Source organism: Zymoseptoria tritici, chromosome 13, assembly GCF_000219625.1.
Source record: "Zymoseptoria tritici IPO323 chromosome 13, whole genome shotgun sequence".
NCBI lineage: Eukaryota > Fungi > Ascomycota > Dothideomycetes > Mycosphaerellales > Mycosphaerellaceae > Zymoseptoria > Zymoseptoria tritici.
In genome coordinates, this window is record NC_018206.1 from 171,445 (window position 1) to 189,674 (window position 18,230).

The 18,230-nt window shown below is 54.4% G+C and overlaps 5 protein-coding genes across 5 annotated transcripts; 2 read left to right on the forward strand and 3 right to left on the reverse strand.

The window, feature by feature from the left end:
- Nucleotides 1-1,747: 1,747 nt before the first annotated feature.
- On the reverse strand, nucleotides 1,748-2,737 carry MYCGRDRAFT_77698 (uncharacterized protein; the record flags this gene model as incomplete). The annotated part of the gene is made up of 3 exons (XM_003847766.1): nucleotides 1,748-1,860; nucleotides 1,918-2,449; nucleotides 2,507-2,737. 3 exons carry the CDS (start codon nucleotides 2,735-2,737, stop codon nucleotides 1,748-1,750), a joined length of 876 nt encoding a protein of 291 aa, XP_003847814.1.
- A 361-nt stretch (nucleotides 2,738-3,098) lies between these two features.
- Nucleotides 3,099-4,357, reverse strand: MYCGRDRAFT_77701 (uncharacterized protein; the record flags this gene model as incomplete). The annotated part of the gene is made up of 3 exons (XM_003847765.1): nucleotides 3,099-3,266; nucleotides 3,318-4,024; nucleotides 4,133-4,357. The coding sequence occupies 3 exons, from the start codon at nucleotides 4,323-4,325 to the stop codon at nucleotides 3,099-3,101; spliced, it is 1,068 nt and encodes a 355-aa protein (XP_003847813.1).
- A 249-nt stretch (nucleotides 4,358-4,606) lies between these two features.
- MYCGRDRAFT_101837 (uncharacterized protein) lies at nucleotides 4,607-9,917 on the forward strand (the record flags this gene model as incomplete). Its single annotated transcript, XM_003847471.1, has 2 exons — nucleotides 4,607-5,347; nucleotides 9,888-9,917. 2 exons carry the CDS (start codon nucleotides 4,607-4,609, stop codon nucleotides 9,915-9,917), a joined length of 771 nt encoding a protein of 256 aa, XP_003847519.1.
- Nucleotides 9,918-10,088: 171 nt separating this feature from the next.
- MYCGRDRAFT_77707 (uncharacterized protein) lies at nucleotides 10,089-11,612 on the reverse strand (the record flags this gene model as incomplete). Its single annotated transcript, XM_003847764.1, has 2 exons — nucleotides 10,089-10,410; nucleotides 10,465-11,612. One exon carries the CDS (start codon nucleotides 11,610-11,612, stop codon nucleotides 10,635-10,637), a length of 978 nt encoding a protein of 325 aa, XP_003847812.1.
- Nucleotides 11,613-14,765: 3,153 nt separating this feature from the next.
- Nucleotides 14,766-16,440, forward strand: MYCGRDRAFT_106447 (uncharacterized protein; the record flags this gene model as incomplete). Its single annotated transcript, XM_003847472.1, has 1 exon — nucleotides 14,766-16,440. One exon carries the CDS (start codon nucleotides 14,793-14,795, stop codon nucleotides 16,224-16,226), a length of 1,434 nt encoding a protein of 477 aa, XP_003847520.1.
- Between the last annotated feature and the right edge of the window lie 1,790 nt (nucleotides 16,441-18,230).

The window sequence follows — 18,230 nt, forward strand, 5'->3', positions numbered from 1 at the left end:
TTGAGGTGCAGAAGCTAGATTGAGTGTTAGTATCGCCATCCCAGCAAAGTTTCCTGGTCGGTGACGCTCTTGGACCAGCCTGTCCTGGTCTGGTCCCTCCTATTCGGCCGGCAACCACGGCACTAGCGACGCGAGTCGAGTGTGTACATTCTGCTCTGCTTCGAATCGTGTTGCTTCGAGCTTCAGCTGCACAGCGGATTCATCCTGGCGGATGTGGGCAAATGTCTTCCCTCTTCTCATCCCTCGTGTCATGGATCGCGGCATGGATGGAACCCCATCAACCAAGCCTCGAATGAAGAGGTCAGACTTCTTCAGAAGTAGTAGCCTCAAGGTTCCGGACCGATGACAATCCGCCAAGCATGCCTACGGTATCGCGTTGGAAACAGCGAAAAGAACACACGATCAAGATACATATAGTAAACGCCGTGAACCGCGATCCGATTGCGCGTTGCAGTGGATTTGGGAAGACGAGAGCTTGAGACCATCTTCTGCCTTTGTCCTCTGCAAGAAATTGTCGGGTAGCCTCTTGCCTTGTCTGATCCGTACCACCAAGAAAATGTCCTGTGCCAAGGCACGACACTGCCGTATACGCAAGCACGAGGTCGAGCGGAATGCCTGCACGTATACGACAGTGCCGAACAAAATCCTTGTTCCTCTGACGAACGTACAGTAGCTCATCACTGCAAGTCTCTGAGTCCCAACTCCAAGATCGCCATCTATCGCAGATAATTTTAGCTCGCTGCAACCCAGAAAACTAAACTCGCACAGCTCGGATCTGGTCGTTCCAGGATGATCCCTTCAAACTCTATGATACGCCACTTTGCGCAAATGCAGCCGATTTGCACGTGCGTGCTTGTCGATCTCGATTGCTTCGACTCGTGAAGATAATCGCGTGAAAGTAGCATGCGTGCGACTGGCACGCGACCGATGAAAAGGGATGCCATTCTTGATGAGGCGCACTCCACGATCTCGAGCGTCGTCAGCCTCATTCTCCTTCGCAGAGCTGTACACAATCCCTGCCACAATGATGCATAGGAGATCAGGATCGTTGCGAACTAGCAAGGTATTCGACCAGGCCTCTTGAGCCGCGTCACCCATGGATGTCACTAAGCACATGCCAACGCCAGGGGTATCGTGGTTGGAAAACCACTGCAGGAGTCGATCTCGTTCTCGTCGACGCTTTCATAGCCAGCACCGACGGATCGTCTTCAACAACACGGGCTCCGCCGATCGCGGACAAGATGATAGACAAAAGTACCCAGCTGTGCAGCGCTGACGCAAGCGTAGCCAAACAACGGACACGTAGCTGATCTCGATTTCAACGTAGCTCGAGACGGATTTGAGCTGTTATGCAGTCAGCAGAACCCCAGCATGTGCAGATGCAAAGAGTGGCATCGTTCTTCGTCGGCAGTTCGTCAGTATGGGTACCGCGCAGCTTCCGATTGAAGCTCGCAAGCATCGACCTGAACAGCGTCCTCAAAGCAAGATGGCGGACTGGCGGCATGCGCTGCGAAAGTGGCTGTGTTGATTTCAATGCTCTCAATGTTTGGCTCAAGGCGACTACGGCCGCATTGTATCGTACACTCTATCTGCGTAGAGGGGAGTAGCCTGTTGACTTGATTAGCCAACGATGATGCTAGAGCGAACAGCAGACTCACTGCAGGCACTGCGCGCCGTCTATGAAAAAGTCAGTGCAAACAGGCTGCACCCCATCTCATGCGAATTCCTTGAAACGTGATTCCTTGACTCATGACCGATCAATCTTGCCCTTCCAGTCTGCAATGTGGTCGTTGATGACCTTGGCCGCTGCTTCAACCGTGAAGTTCCGTCCAATCGCCTCGACAAAATCGCCTTCCGGATCTACAATTCTCGTCAGTATTTCTCCATCCCGCTTACTAAATGCCTTTGCCAACTCACCCATCAAATAAAAGTAAATACTATGATCCACCAAATAATCCTGTCCTGGCTTGACATCCGGCGGCGTCGAAAAGTATACCCGGTACGCCTTGCAAACCTCCTTGACCTGCTCCCATGTTCCAACCAATCCCAAGATGTCCTCATGAAACTCTTTCAAATACCTCTGCAATACCTCCGGCGTATCTCTCGCTGGATCACAGCTGATGAACACATTCCTCAACACCCCCTCTCCGTGTGTAGCCTTCACCCGCTCGATCATACCAGCCATCTTGTCCAACTCTTCCGGGCAGATATCCGGGCAATGCGTGAAGCCAAAGTAGACGAGACTGTATTTTCCTTTGAGGTTTGCGTCTGTGAAAGGTCGGTTGTGGTGGTCTGTGAGCGTGAAAGGTCCACCGACGAGTGGTTTGCCGATGCCTTTGTTCGCTTCGGCGATTCGTGCGCGGGACATACGAGCTTTTTCGTAGCGGAAGTAGACGGTCAGGCCGGCGCCAGCGAGAAGGAAGAGGATGCCTGCTTGCCATGAGAAGGGCTGTATTGTAGGTTAGTATTGATCTTGCCACGACGATTGTGAGATATCTGAACGCACGCCGAGCTTGTATTGTGTCTTCGCCTCCTCTATCGATTTTCTGGACCTCTTCGTGGTCGAAGTGAAAGTCCGAGAGGACTTTGAGAAAGCAATCGCATTGCTGGTCGTTGGTCTGCTGCGAATCTCATGTTTGGCGGATTGTGTAAGGTATGAGAATGTCCGTCGAGTCGCGCATTGTCGGCAGATGCTAGGCTGAGCTGCTCGTAACGATGTGAGGATTGGAGATGCCATGGTGGATGTCGGTCGAGATGTGTGAATGTCGAAGATCGATGACGGTTCCGCGCTGGAGATTGAATGGGTGAAGTTCAGACGGCAGGCACCTCCGCGGCGAAATTGATGCTTGATGCCATCGATATTTGATGGGAGCAATTGAAGTGTCCATCAGTCTCGGCCGCTCTGAATATAACGGCCATAATGACGAGACAGGAGAAGGCACTGGTATGAAATGTACATTTCTGGTCTTCTATACCGCCCAGCGAGGCCTCCGTTTCCTGCTGTGACCGTATTCGTCCTCTCCTGAGTCGAGACTCGTTCTCTAGTATACAATATCATACACTCCCTGTATCGAGCAGTACACACGTCCTCCACCCTGTCATACGCCTGCACTTTCACCAAATGCCCAGAGCACACCTTCATACACGCCGAACATGATCGATGCACTGGGAACTACCCGCAGCATATGCGGGATCAAACCACCATACAACGCCGCAAAGCCTTCCTCCTTGAACACGGTCGTGAAGCAGCTCCACAGCCCTCTATACTTCACTCTCCCACTGCTGTCCACCGGCGCCAATCGTAATCGTGTCCGTACAACCTCATGCGGATATGTGATCAATGCCGCAACGAACTTGGCTCCGCCCGCCGCAAACAGCTTGCCCGTCCACATGACTGTCTTGTCCCATGCGTTCGGCGCAAATCCTGATGCGTCCAGTCGTTCCTGCCGGCGTGCTAATGATGCCTTTGCCTGCTCGTACATGACCCATTGTAATGTGCTCTCGCTGACTCCCAGGTAGCTCGCCGTCAAGCCTCGATATAGACCTCGAATGCCCTCGTGCCGAACTGTCTTGGCCACGCAGTCCCATGCATTGCGGTATTGCCTTCCTCCGCCTTCTGATCCCGCTCGCTGCTTGTCGAGTTGTAATCGGGTTTTCACCAGCCAGATGGGATTTGTCGCCGTGCCTGTGATCATGCCCGCTGTTGCCGCGCTGAATAGATGTACCATGGGCGTCTCCTTGCCGTCGAAGAACATGTCCGAGTACAGTCTCTTTCCATTTCCATATGCCCAAAAATTTATTGCTCGAGCTGGAACCACGCCAATAAGGTTAGGACCCAGCCCTTTGAACAGTGCTCTCCATCCTTCGACCTTGGGTATTTGAGCGAGGATCTGACCAGTCTCTCGTATGTGTAGCAATGCGGCCCGAGCGAAGGAAAGTTCATGAGGCGGTGGGATCCCTTTTGCGGCGCGAGCATTCGCGAGGACCTCCTGATAAAAATCACTCTGTAGACGCGTTTTTAACACTCGTAGAGGTCAGCTGTAGTTCGAGTATTGGCATCGATGTAAACTGAAGCACAAGCCCTGAGAGAAAGTCTCGGATTGCGCCGCGGGCTTCGGCACTGTATTCTTACCATCAAGAGGACATGTGAGGGTCGCCGCTGTCATTCCTCCAACTCCACCGGCAACGAAATGTGTCCAAGGGCGGCGGACGCTCTCTTGTGGTTGGCCTGCCATTGCGGCAGGAGGAATGGTCACCGTGGATGCATCTTTGGGAGATACTTCGCCGAGTTCTCGAGACTGCGTTCTGGGCAGCGCAGACACCATGCGTGTCGATTGTCGAAGAGGATGTGCGAATTGCGATGCGATGCGGATGTCGGCGTTCTGGACGAGGAGCTCTTTTTCGAGGTCCAACTTTCACTTTCACAAGCCGTCATGTCCGACTAGCGCCGCTCTAAGGCAGCGTCGGCCCGCCTTGCCGACCTCCGACCTCCGACCTCCGCATCGTTCGCCGCAACTGCTCTTCACGAGCTGCAGTCAACGTCACTATACCATTTCCACGACGACAGGTCATTCTCACTCTCCAGATCACCTTCAATTGGACTGCAATGTTCGCGACTCCAATCCTCCGCGCCGCCGCGCCGGCCGGCTTCTGGCGACGATCCCTGGATGAGTTCAAAAGGCAAGCCAAAATCGCCGTCAAGATGGAAGGCCTGCACCAACCCACAAAACCCTTCACACTCGTCAAGTTCGACACAGAAGACAGCATACCTCGGTGTAAGATTATGTGCGACAGCGATATGGGAGGCTTCAGCAAAGCAGCATTGACTTTCGTACCTGGGAGCACAACATCACATGAGGAGGACTCTACATTACAATCAGAAAAGAGCTCGAGCGGTACATCAGTCGAAACTGCCGCTGCAGAACCTGCACATGCCCTCTTCAAAGGCGCAATATCGACCGAACTCCCACTCAACCGACCGAATGTACAACGATCAGGCTATGCAGCATGGCGAACGCAAGACCGAGGACTCTCATTATTCGGCAAGCTCCTCTGGGACATCGATCCATACGCCTTCCTTGCGCTCCGGATCAAGAGTGACGGTAGGAAGTACTTTGTCAACATTCAGACCGAAAGTATCGTGCCGACCGATCTACATCAACATCTCCTCCCATGCGCGAAACCAGGCGAGTGGGAGACTGTCACGATTCCCTTCTCAGCATTTGTACGGACAAATTTCGGAATGGTAGTGGAGCCCCAAAAGGAGATGATGAGGCAGAAGGTCAGGAGTATTGGCATTGGGTTGATCGATCGAGTGCCGGGACCTTTTGAGCTGAGAGTTGCGGATGTGTGGGCTACGAATCGGCCGCCGAAGAGGGAGATTGTGGACAGTGGATTCGACATCGAGGAGGACGACGAGAGGGGGACAGGCATGTTGGATGAGGTGGACCAGCCGAGGAAGAAGGGCGAGCCGGAGAAGATTTTGATTTGAGGTGGGATATCCGTACACCTTCCTCTTCTTCTCTTTGGCTGTGGAGAGCACTTCACTACCAACCACATCATCCTTTGCCTCAAGGAATCTCTCGTGGAACGAACACATCGCCGTCTTGTATTCCTCTGGCGCATCGGTGCCGAAGCCAAATCCGCGCATGCAGTACGCTCAGCGTTGACTTTGTCGTCTCGAGTTCTATGAGAAGTCTTCTGAGCGCGTCCCATGACAGCGCGCTGCAAGTCCCTCAACGCATGTGCGAACACATGCTGACGAAGCTTTGGGAAGACTCCTCATCAGCTACCTGCTCCTCAGTCATGTCCGACTCATCGACGAAGAAATCCACGACAACGACCTTCAGTGTGCTGCAATCCACGAATCTTATCGGGACGTTGCTGTCCTTTTTGCCAGTCAAATGCTTCTCTCAGATCATATCTTGCAACCCTCGTGAGGAAGCGAGGGGCTGCGGATTCGTGACGTTGCGAGGAAAGACATTCTTGTCAAACTGGCTGGTGGAGGCGATAGGCAGTGGTATTGAATGTATTTTTTACTGGAGAGGTAGGCGCGAGATGACTTTGAGCTTGGACGAATTTCTGAGGAGATTCTCGAGGCGACGATATGCAGCTGCCCTTTCGGTTGGAGAAGGCGAAGAGAGGTGCGATACGGACGCCATCGCGTCATGGGAGTGATTGATGGCCTGACAGAGGGGTGTAGGAAATGTGAAGGACTGGACAAAAGAAATGCTGAAGGAGAGTTCTCGAATGTTTGTGAAATGCATGCACGGGGTTTCAAAAAATACAACAACCTATAACATCTCACGAGACCTCGCGGTCGCGCATCCACCATAACGCAACTGCGCCATCTGCACATGACCACCCCAGCTCCCGATGGGATTCTCAGAAACTTCACGAATTGCACCGTTTGCACTCCAAACAACACCCGACGATCGCAATAATACTCCAGCATCGTCGAAGCCGACGGCGCGGTGCAGCGATGCTCAACCTCACCACTCAAGAGCTGAAACACCTCGTCCGCCTAGGATAACCGGAATACGCCGAAGCCGGATTGGACGATCTCATGCTGCAAGCGAATCCTCCAGCGCGTTACGAAATGACGAGAATGATGTGCCGGACACCTGGCGATGTATCTCTTGCGCGCAAAGACATCGGCGATCACGATCGTGTGTCGACTGGGATTCGTGCGGAAGCAGATTTGAAGTATCACGGTACGGCATACGCCAAGCGCGGCGACACGCTTCGGATTTGGCAGATGAAGATGGACAGGGACGGCAAAGATGACTACATCTTCCCAGTGGTGGAGAAGCCTACGTGCAAGTATCCGAATCTCTTCTTGGAGCCACGCACTGAGGCCCAAGCGGATGCGAGGACGATGTTGAACCCATATGCCAATGATCCTCTCATAGCAAGCATGGACATCTTGGAACCACCCACCGCCCCGTGCGTAGCTTTTCACAAGCGGAAGACTTTGTCGAGATGTTTGGTCGAGGGTGAGTTCGGCAGGACAAAGAGTACGTCTCCGTTGCACAATGCGCGAGAACTGGGATGGAAGGAGAAAGTGGACCAGGTCGCAATGCGGGTCTTGGAGTAGGTGAAAGCGAGGCAGCGAGCAGAGAAAGCGGCGAAACAGGGAACAACGAAGAGGAAGCAAGTCGTAGAGCTGAGCCCGCGAGATGCTCATGGAGCACCAAGACAAGAACGTCCCGACAATTCCAGCATATGTCAATCTGACTCTACAGGCTCTGTATCTGTATGATAATGCAGCTCCAGCCGAGGGGCTGAAGTTGAGGAAAACGAAGAAGGAGAGACCAAATCTGGCGGTCTTCACACTCGCGAGGTTGAAGGAGAAGCTCGAGGGCTGGGAAGAATGGAGGGACGAAGATACGCCAGAGCCATACTGGCTCGGCTGGACTTGGAGGGACCAGGAGTTTGAGGTGGATGATGACGACAAGCTGCGCTCGATGTTGAAGTGGTGCGAAGGGGACGTGATGGAAGCCGAATTGAAGATGTACGTGGGCGAGGCGCATGCCACCGCCGCTGCAATTCGCGGGGCGACATGGCCAGCGGATGCGGTGTTCGTGGAGGCGGTCTCGGCAGTATGAGTGATGGCGACGACCAAGCAGCAGCGACCGCAACAAGTGGCTGCCAAACCGCACAAGAGTAGACTGGTGTCCAACATCATGGACATGAAAGAAGTAGCCGCACCTCGCCGGAAACTACACCCAAGCAACAGCGAACGCAACGACTGGTTGCCAAACCGCGCAAGAGTAGACTGCTGTCCGACCTCTTGGAGACGAGGGCACATGATGGGGATGAGGCGCGAGAGGTGATGAGATGCGAACACGATGAGACAACAGAACGGTGATATGTGAACGTTGATTGATACTGCTAAACAGTGATGCAAACATGGCTCAGTATCTCATTCTGTCTCTCTCAATGTCCCAACCTCCACTTCCATTACCCGTCTGGCTGTGTCAATGCCCGCAGATACCGGTAACCATTCTTCGTAAGTGTGCCTGTAGATGCTGTCATGAGCATGTACGTGGGAGACTCCTTGAGATACCGTGATGAGGTTCAGTGTGGAAGGTTGATGAGGTCGGTAGGGTGGATGCCGTGGAATTCGATGAAGTGTTTGATGAAGGCCTGCAAAGTGTGATCGCTCAAGGTCTCGACAGTAGAGCGAGGAAGCGGGACCACGGCGACGTTGCAGTCAGGATATGGGCAAGGGGCGAGGTTGCCAGACTGAATGTTGGCGTCGATTGCAGATCGAGTCGCAGTGCGGATGGAGCGGATAGAGCGGCGAGAAGCGACCAGGTCACAAGGCCGACCGGAGAGCTTGGCAGCTCAACACATGGCATCGCCTTCACATACGACCGTGCGATCTTTCCTCGCAAGCGCGATGTGAGCGTCGCGATCGGTTCGCAGGGTGCGAGTCTCGTGGGTTGTATGAGCTGGACTGTCGCACTCAGCTCAATGGCCACAGAGGTGGACCGTCTCAGAGCGCATATGAGCGAGAGACTCAATGACGTCGCGGCGGGCGACTTGGACAACGTGGGCTTGTTCTTCGTTGACCTTAGCCTCCGGAGTGACGAAAGCAGGTGGGATTTCGCTATCCTCCAGCAAGTTCCATGGCTCGGTAGTGATGACGGAATTCGCGTCAGCGGACTGGTTGGTCAAGGTGCCAAAGCTCTCCTTGAAAATGGAGCTCCAATTGCGGCGCCAATGCTCAAAGCGTTTGTGTTGCGGACAGAACACATGAATCGTGGCGTTCGAGGCGGCGGTCGCAGTGTCTCTGGTCAAGTAGTTTGCGATCCACATAGGACTGAAGCACTCAGACATGATGCTGCCGGGTGGGATGACGTTGGTAGAGGTGAGTTTCTGATCGATGCCCCATAACATCAGCGAGCCTCCGGGGAAGATGAGGCGGGTGCGGGAGCAAGCTGCGAGGTTCATAAGCGATCGCAGCGGAACGTTGAGATGACAGGCGGCCTTTGCAACGACACAGGCAGGCTGATGATGGTGTTCATACCTGGAGCTGATCGCGAACTTGGCGGTCGCAGCCCATGCATCCTCCTGGGCCTTCGCACGCCACAGACGGTCTGGGAGGGTGATGGAGTCGCGGCGGTGGCGATCGTAGGTGTATGTGATGGCAGAGAGCTTGTATCCATCGACGACAAAGATGTTCTGATTGGCGGAGACACGAGAGCCGCATGCGTAGGATCAGCGAGGTATGTGATGTATCTGAGCATAGTGTCTTTGGTGGGTTCCAACCTGCTGCAGATCGTTTCGGGGGTCAGGTTCCAACCGACTTCTGTGATGACAGAAGAGAGGTCGATGTAGAAGGGATTTTCGTCCGGCTTGTTTCGATCTTGGACAGACAGGATTTTGTCCACCTCGACAATCAACTTGAGTGTGAGCTGAGTGACGGGTGGGAAATATAACGGCATCGCTGCGACGACACAGGCATAATCTCGAGGGTAGGCACGGGCGGAAGTAAGGCGACAAGGGCAGCTTTGTATGTGATGATGGGTAGTTCCATGTTGAAGGTATACTTCCTGGAGTGGCGACCGAACTGCAAGCTGGTCCTCAATCCGCGCATGTTCAAAGCGCGAGGGAAGATGGCGGACGCGCTGTCATGGAATGGCGAGAGTGTGGGAGGGGTGCCAGGCACCCGAGATGGAAGAGTGAAGATGCTGGCGACCGAAGGAAAGGTCAATCGGCGGCGACTGGACTGAGTGATGCTGGTTATTGGAGTGGAGCTGGCTGCAGATGGGCATATGAGAGCAGACATGGACGTGGAGGCAGGCGGCGGGGTAGAAGCGGCCGACCGAGAGGACGGTGTAGTCGACTTTCCCATCACGGTGAGCGAACGACCAGAAGAGGATGTATCTGTCACCGATCGAGGAGTGTGAGGCTTGATGAAAGATTGGGACGTCGGTAACTCTGCCTCGTCACCACTACTGCCAAGGTCGACGAGGTTGACGAATGGGCGCTTTATGGCGAGAAGGTGTCCTGCATGAGATCCTTGGTGTTGTGCTCCGAGCCCTTGTGACGCGATTTTTCGCCATTGCTGCGAGGGAGATATTCGTTGTGCTCGGGGTGGTTGTTGGCAACGAAACGCTTGGGTGCGGCTTGTTGTTCTCCAGCATCGGCGGCGGCCTTGCGTCTGATGTACTTCTAGAGTTCGAGCTTGCGCTGTCGGAGCAGGAGTCGCTTCTCACCCATGGTGAGCTGCTCTTGTTCACCCTCGAGATCATCTTCTGCGTGCGAGGACACGATATCCTCTTGCCGCAAGATATCACCTCTGGCACCGGTCAGGCAAGCTGGAAGAATGGCTTATAACGGTCTGTGCGACCACGGTCTGCCATTCCGATCACGATCTGCCTTTGCGATCACGGTCTGCCTCTGCGATCACGGTCAGCATCCATCTGACACCTTGAGAAGGCGCCTCTTTCTGACCTTTCTGCTCCATCTCTTGGCTCCTCCGCTGATTGCTCGACTGGCGGAATGCCGGAAGATGTATGCGGTGATTCGGCGAGGCGTGCCGAGAAGGGAGTGGGAGAGAGGGCGCTCTTGGAAGGCTGTTGTGTACAAATATTCGTCATTCGTGGGATCGAGAAGTGCGGTGTTCAACAATCAGCGCCCCAGCCGTCGCCGCCTCGCCCATTCAATGCGCCCCAAGCACCAACACCACCCTGTATGAAACTGAGAGCTGAATCCAGACTGCCATTACCAGCACGTGGCATAGATATCCTCCTCCGCTGAGCATCGGCCTCATCGACATCGGTGGGAAACGTCGTGGCATCACCATGGAACTTATCCAGCACGAGACTCTTGATCAAATTGGCATGCCGTCTCACCCACTCGTGCTCGCTGATCGTGGCGTATCGCTTCCTCCGCGTACCATCACTCTCCACAAATTCGTGCGAAAACCGCCAGTCGACTTTATACACGCCCCAGCGTTTGGTCGTGAACAGTAGGACAGGCCAGGTGAAGATCCAAAGGAAGGTCAAGTAGAAAATCCACCTGACCCAGGTCATCCTCGCGCGATTAATCCAGTGTGGCGAGTAGATGTCTACATTCTTGTCCGCGATCGGAAAGGTGATGTTGATGTGTCCTCGATAATGCGTCTGCCGCACAAGTGGGACGATCATCTCCTGAATAGCGTCCGTGTCCAGCCCAGTGACATTGCGAGAGACACGGAAGATCTTCAACGCAGATGTGTTGCTGCAGAAGTCCTCGCACCAGTCCAGCAACTCCGGTTTGCGGTCTTCGCCAACCTCGATGTGTTGAGTAGACCCCTTCGCTCGTGTCTTGCGCCAGCTGCCACGATGTGCCTTGTCACTGTTCTCCACCGAGTGAGGAACCCACCAAACATCATCCGCTGCGTCACGATCCGTAGATGAAGGTAGGAAGTTGTGCATGCTCAAGACAACGTCAAAGTCATACACCCTCTCTTGCTGAGTCTTGTTCTCCCTCTTGCCGACCCGTTGGCGAGTCTGCCAGTGCCAGCCTTGCACACGAACCATGGGCTGAGGTTTAATCAGACGAAGATAGTCATTGACATAGTCGTAGAGCTGCGCAGGATGTACAAGCCGCTCGTCCATTCGCAAACTGGTTTCGGCGCCGATCCTGACTTGTTGCGAACAGTCTTGGTTCCTGCTCTTGCGGGTATGCCATCCTTCGGAAGCTGGTTTCGGGGGAGCAATGACTGCGTATTCGTCGGCGGGCGGCGACGCGCGATGATGCGCTGAGCTGCTTGCTGCAACGCTGTCGTTGTATGAAGGCAGGCCGAAAGGGTCATCGTAGTTGTAGTCGCTGCGAGTCGTGTGCATGGACACGTCGTCGTTGGCGACAGCTTCGTAGGTAGCTGTTGATCGAGCGGCCGCTGGCGACTTTCGGTCCATTTTGTCGGAGGAGGCAGTATGAGAGGACTGTTGTCAAGTGAATGGAACAAGAAGGAGACGAAGAAAGAAGAGACCTACTCTGTCGTCGTCGTCGTCGTAGTCGTCATCGTCGTCGTCGCCTACACGAAGCCACTCACTTCGAGGCTGATGAGTCTGTCTGAACTTGAATCCAGAAATCCTTCAAGGCAGCGGCAACCGAAACAAGCCATTGCCAAGATTCTCGGTCCACATCTTGATCGCCATCAATTCACATCCATCGCTGCCGGGAACATCGACAAGAACAAAGACATCATCCTCATCATCCTCATCAACATCGAAAACGAAACATCATCTTCTCCTCCGTTCCATTGAGCTGCGACCGACAATTGATCTGCTGACTGGACCGCATTATGCGGCCTCAGGGCGGCACGGCGTCAGCCCGACGATGAGATGATCCGGCTCAGCTTCGGACATGACCACGACAAAAGAGACCGCAAGAACGAGATGACCGACCATCTGCTCAATCTCGCACATCCTGTCATCCCATATTGTACACGTCAACGACCATCTCTCCCCATGAGGGTTGCTCACGATCGCCGGGAATGTTTGATTGCGGACCCGAAAGCTCACGACGAGTCTCTCCATCAACTGTGGGGCTGCTGATGTCGATCATCACAAACACAAAGCGACTCATCAGCTGCTCAGCCCCGGCGGAAAGAGCATCATCCATGACTGTCGACGCATTAACAGCGAGCACACCGCGTGGAACGGAGCATCCCCGGCAGATGGAGTACGCAGAACCTGGCCGAGCCTTTGCCGCTTTCAATCGAGAGATACTACTTTGCGGTCGCTCGCCAAAAAGGGAATCTCTGTTTACCATATGCTGAGGTCGAAAAGCAAGGACTGCTTGACGAAGAACTGCCAACGAAGCGTCTGCTTGATGCGACAAGGCAATCCCAGTGTTGCACGACGAATACGAACTGAATTGAAGCCCTGAAGCTGGGAAATTTCATGGAATTACGCTGTAGCCAGTCAAAACGATCTCTCCTGTTTACAGCGCTCCGGCTGAGCCGACGCGACCGAAATTTGTTCAAGCGGATCAATTGTGGCATAAACCATGTCAATGTATCAGGCATGAAGAGAGATGAGGCTTCCAATGCACGCAAAGGCAGCACTGCAGAGTCCTTATTGAACTTTATCCTACACGGAATCTGGATCTTTCTTGGAAGGCAATTACGCGTGGCAATTCGACGGTATTATTGCGGTCATCTCTCGATACGATCAATCCTGATGATGGATTCGGAAACTTTCGCCTAATGAATCTTACGGTGTCCGAGAGCGTTGAGAACGAACCTTCCTTGACCCTGCTCCTCTTGCTGCGAACAACCGCGGTGCGGATAATTTGATGCTGTCGACCAACAGAGCGCTGAAAGCCTTCCCCCGGCGCCGGCATGCGCGTGATTTTGACCATCGAGCACATCGGAGCTGGACTCGCTCCGATCCCAAGTCGTGTTCCGCCTGAGCGGGCCAAAGCCGCCAGATCCCAAATGACTCCGTCGTGGCCTGCACTGTACCTTGAGCCAGTGGATCCAGGGTCTGGAACTTTGTCTGCATGGCTCACATGGAGTTGGAATTTCTCCACAAGGCTGCGATGCACGGGTGCACCTCCAAATCGTTCTGGCTTTGATCAATAATGCCACCTAAATCAACTACGACCGACGAGCAGAGCGGGAGCTTTCGTTGGAGTCGAGTGCAGCCATCCACGCGGCTGATCCAAACAACGCGATGCATAATTCGCAAATCTCAGCATATGGTGTGATCCATGGGTTCAGGTTCCAGGCCTCGGGACTAAACCACAGAGTGGTCGTTTCATCCCCAGGGTTCAGGCAGGCACCCCAGTCGCAAGGATGTTCCCCGAGATTTGCCGGTTCAGTCCACGAACATCAACAACACGGTGCAGACCTCGAACAACAGAGAGCGTGAGATAGGCCAGTCATCGCATGCTATCCTTCAAAGGTCCGGAGCATCAAATGTCGAGTGGAGCAGCTGTCGATGATGCCGTCCTTCCTCCCTCTGAAACTCTTTCCATGTCCGCCCAATTTTATGGGCATGTCAAAGATCTGACGGTTCCTGGGGCTAAGCCTTAGACTTTGACAAGGCTGCCGAAAGCAGTATGCTCGAGGCCTGTGGCCAGAAATATCCCAGGACAGTGCAGGGCACGGATTGGGACTGCGCCCGACATTCCTTGCGTGAGTTTCCGTCTGGGATGATGAGCTGATGGCCATGAGCTTGCATCATCAGAGTGTCGTCGACTCCGACCCATGATCCTCTTATATCGTCTATCGAAAGCAAGCCTCACCAAGTCCACTGCTATGGCGGAACAGAACGTATACAGTCACCTCGCAGAGCCGGTGGTGATTAACCGCTCTTGGTCGCTTTTGCAGGGCTTGTCGATGGATTGATTGGTGGTGTTGTTGTCTGTGCATGGTGGTGCGTGTGATTAGCAAGGTTGTGAGGGTGCTAACCATGGTTTAGAGCTACCGGTTGAACGGCTGTGAGGGTGCTAACCATGGTTCAGAGCGACCGGTTGAACGCTTGTGAACGCTTGCAAGGCTGTTAAGCATGTTGCATGGCCATGCCCTTGTATATCAGTTCATCAGCCTTCAATGGCTTCACATTGGTGTCGCTGCTGTCAGCGCTATCAGAGCGGTGTTTGGTGAGCGGTGTAGCCACCGCTGGTGGAGGTTTTAAGCGGTGTGAGCACGTCGTTCGTGTGCTCGTATTCGTGACCGCGTTGCCTGCGACAGAAGGTGGGTTGCTGGTGCATATATATGGTGGTAGATCGCAGTGAATTGGTGTATCCAAACCTCCACTGTCCCTTCAATTGTCTGTTCACTCGCAATGCCCTATATCAATCCACAACACTCGTTTGCAAGCTCCAGCAGCTCCGACGCCTTTGATCCACCACAACACCCCCTTCCTTCAGCAGCTCGTGTCGTTGGTCACCGTCCAGTGCTCGCGAATGGCATGGTCGGTCGACGACTGTTGCCATGGCCAGCTCCAGCTCCAGCGACACCTGAGCCAGAGCCAGCAGCTGAGCCAGCAGCCGAGCCAGCAGCGTTCGAGCAACCAGTGCATGTTGATCGAGGGCTCATTCCATACACCATTCGTCAGCAAATCAAGGCTCTCAAACGCATCGCTGGCTGGACCTTTGCTCGCATTGCAGCTGCTCTTGATGAGCCATATACCACCGTTCAGAGGGTGGCGAATGAGGCAGCAACACCTGGTCGACACCTTCACAGTCACCTGCACGGACTGCGTCAGTTTGGCACCCCTGTGGCCAACCGGATCATCGACTATGTCACTGGCAGCGCAGAAGGACGCAGAGCGACCTATCAGCAGATCAAAGAGCAGCTCGAATTGGTATGCTCGGTCGACACCATTCGCCGCAGGCTCAACGAGCGTGGATACTTCAAGCGAGTGGCCAAACGAGCGCCGTTCTTGGATGCTGATGGACTCGATTTAAGGCCACAGTTCGGTCAGTGGTGCATTGATCAGAGCAACAATGGCCGGACCTTCCAGTTCGGTGATTCAGCTGCGTTTGGCCAAGGTGGTCAACAGAAGTTTCTGGTTATTCGTCGTGCTGATGAGGTGTTTGATCCGGACTGTCTTGGGCCAAAATACCGGCGCCAGAAGACGCAGCTGGTGTTTGGCTTCATCTGCGGTAACAAGAAGAGCAGACTCATCTTCTGGAACAATCAATGGGGCAAGATGACCGCTGCGAGCCTGAAGGAGCATGTGATACCAGAGCTGCACCGCTTTTGGCGTGAGTGTGGTGATGCAGAGGCTGCGTTGCGACTGCAAGAGCAATTCGACAGCGGTGTCGAATCCTTCGAGAGCGCCTTCGAGACAATTGACGGCCGCTTTGGAAGCCCAACACCTGTGGCCGAGGACGCCATTGTCGACGATGCTGTCAACGGTGATGTGGATATCTCGGTCACCCACGATGCCATGCCAATGCTCATGCTGGACGGTGCATCGGTCCACAAAGCTCCAGCCTTCCGCAACGAGCTGGATCGCCTTGAGATCCCTCACAGTCTCGACGTCTGGCCAGCCAATTCACCAGACCTCAATCCAATTGAGAACGTGTGGGCCATTATGAAGTATCGCCTGAATCGTTTCTACCCATTGCCGTCGACTCCAGAGGTCCACAGACAGCAAATCCAAGAGGTATGGGACTCGCTGACGGAGCACGATATCGGTCGGATTACGGGCTCGTTTCGGTCGCGTTGCGAGAAGGTGATTGCGCGTAAAGGTCGCCACACGGGCTATTGATGCCGGCGAATCGATTGGGAGCGGTTTCGAGATGGTGGTGTTGGTGGTTGTGGAGCGGTGAGGGTGCGAAGTCAAGCTGAATTTTCAGCTATCCATTCTTTCCCGGATTTTGCTTTGTAATCAATTAGTTCGTCAAGTGAAGTCAGATAGACTGATTTAATTGGCTCGCTTAACGCGGGCCGCACCTTCCGTCGGCCTCAATCACACCAAGGGTCCCTTGCACGTGACATGGTTTAAGTGGGTACCCGTCGCACTGGTGTGTTGACTGTAGTATGCAAATGCAGTCCTAACGGTTCCCCAGGAACCACACCGCACTCACGACGGTGCTGGCGCGAGATGCATGAGCCAGACAAGGGTTTGATAAGCAATCGCCATGTTCCCAGCTCCGCGCCCTGGATCAATGAGATTGTTTGACCGGGAGTCCGTATAATGCTGGCAAAGCAATGGACCACATCCCATCCTTGATGGATGATCGGGAAGTGAACACCCCCAGGAGCCGGAGTTTATATCTTTGAGAACAAAACTCCCACAAGTCGCCTCTTTCTTCATTCTTCTTCCACGCATCATCCTCCTTTGATCCACCCACTCACCGTTCATCCACTCATTTTTCTCACCCAAGTCATTCGTTAACAGTCCGTTTGTCAATCTTCACACTTCACTGCGCACTCTCACTGACAATTCCTCCACAGGGGATCCTCCTGTTCCTCCTCAAGATGCGTTTCGCATCCATCCTCGGCGGCATGGCCCTTGCCGCCATGTCGGTCTCGGCCATGCCCGCACTGGCACCGAAAGAACAAACACAAGACCTCGCCGAGCGCCAACTGGAAATCGTCGCAGGCGTTGCTGCTACTGTCAAGGCTGAGGTCGATGCGACCGTCAACCTTTCTGGAATCAACATCGAAGCTGGAGTGAGCGGCGAGCTCGATGCATGCATTGAGATCCTCATCGAGATCGGTAACCTCTTTGCCGACATCGAAATCGCCATCGGTGGTGTTGCGGAAATCACCGCCCTCGCTGGTCTGGCCGTTGAACTCGACGTCGACCTCCGCGTTCAGATCCAAGCACTCATCCACCTCTGCCTCGAGCTCGAAGCCAAGATCCGAGTTCTCGGAATTGTTGAAATTGATGTCCGCCTCCTACTCGAGCTCACTGCTCAGCTCCAAGCACTCCTCGAGGTCCACATCCACGTCGGAACCATCACTGGCATCGAGATCAAGGTCTGGCTGGAGGCATGCATCCACATCATCGCCGAGATCACCGGTCACATCAACATTGGCATTGGCTTCGGCAACGTCGGCAACGGCGCAGATATCGACATCAAGGCTGAGCTCGACGTTGGTGTTGTCTTCGCCATCGGCTTCGGTCTCATCGGAGGAACCGCCCCAAGCTACCCCCCGAACCAGGTCGACAACGGATCGCCACCAGGCTACGCTCTCCCAAGCGTCAACGGACCACCACCAGGGTACGCTGTCCCAACCGGCGGCGAAGGTCCTCCAGTTCCTTACGGCCCTCCCGCCGCCACCAGCTCTGCACCCCCCAATGACCCAGCAACCACTGACTCGCCCACTCCACCAGCAACAACTGAGGCTCCGCCACCACCTGGACCAAGCACCTTCGTCCCACCGAACAGCGCAAACATCACCTCTGCACCTCCCCACCCAACTGGTTCCGGAATCCCGCCACCCCGCACTGGTACTGCACCACCTGGCACTGGCTCTGTCGTACCACCAATCACCACTGGCACTCCACCACCAGCATCATCCGGCCTCCCCCCACCAAACTCAGCCAACTCTTCCATGCCCATCTTCCCAACAACTACCGGTGGCGATCCGCCTCCATACACCATTCCATACGTTCACTCGTCGAGCACGCCGTGCCCCATCGTGCCCAGCATCTCCATCTACGAGCCCACATACAACACCATCCCCATCTACGCCGCACCAACCACCAGCGCCTACGGTTACTACTAGACGCTCTCGCCGTCAACGCCAGGGAATGGTCGTT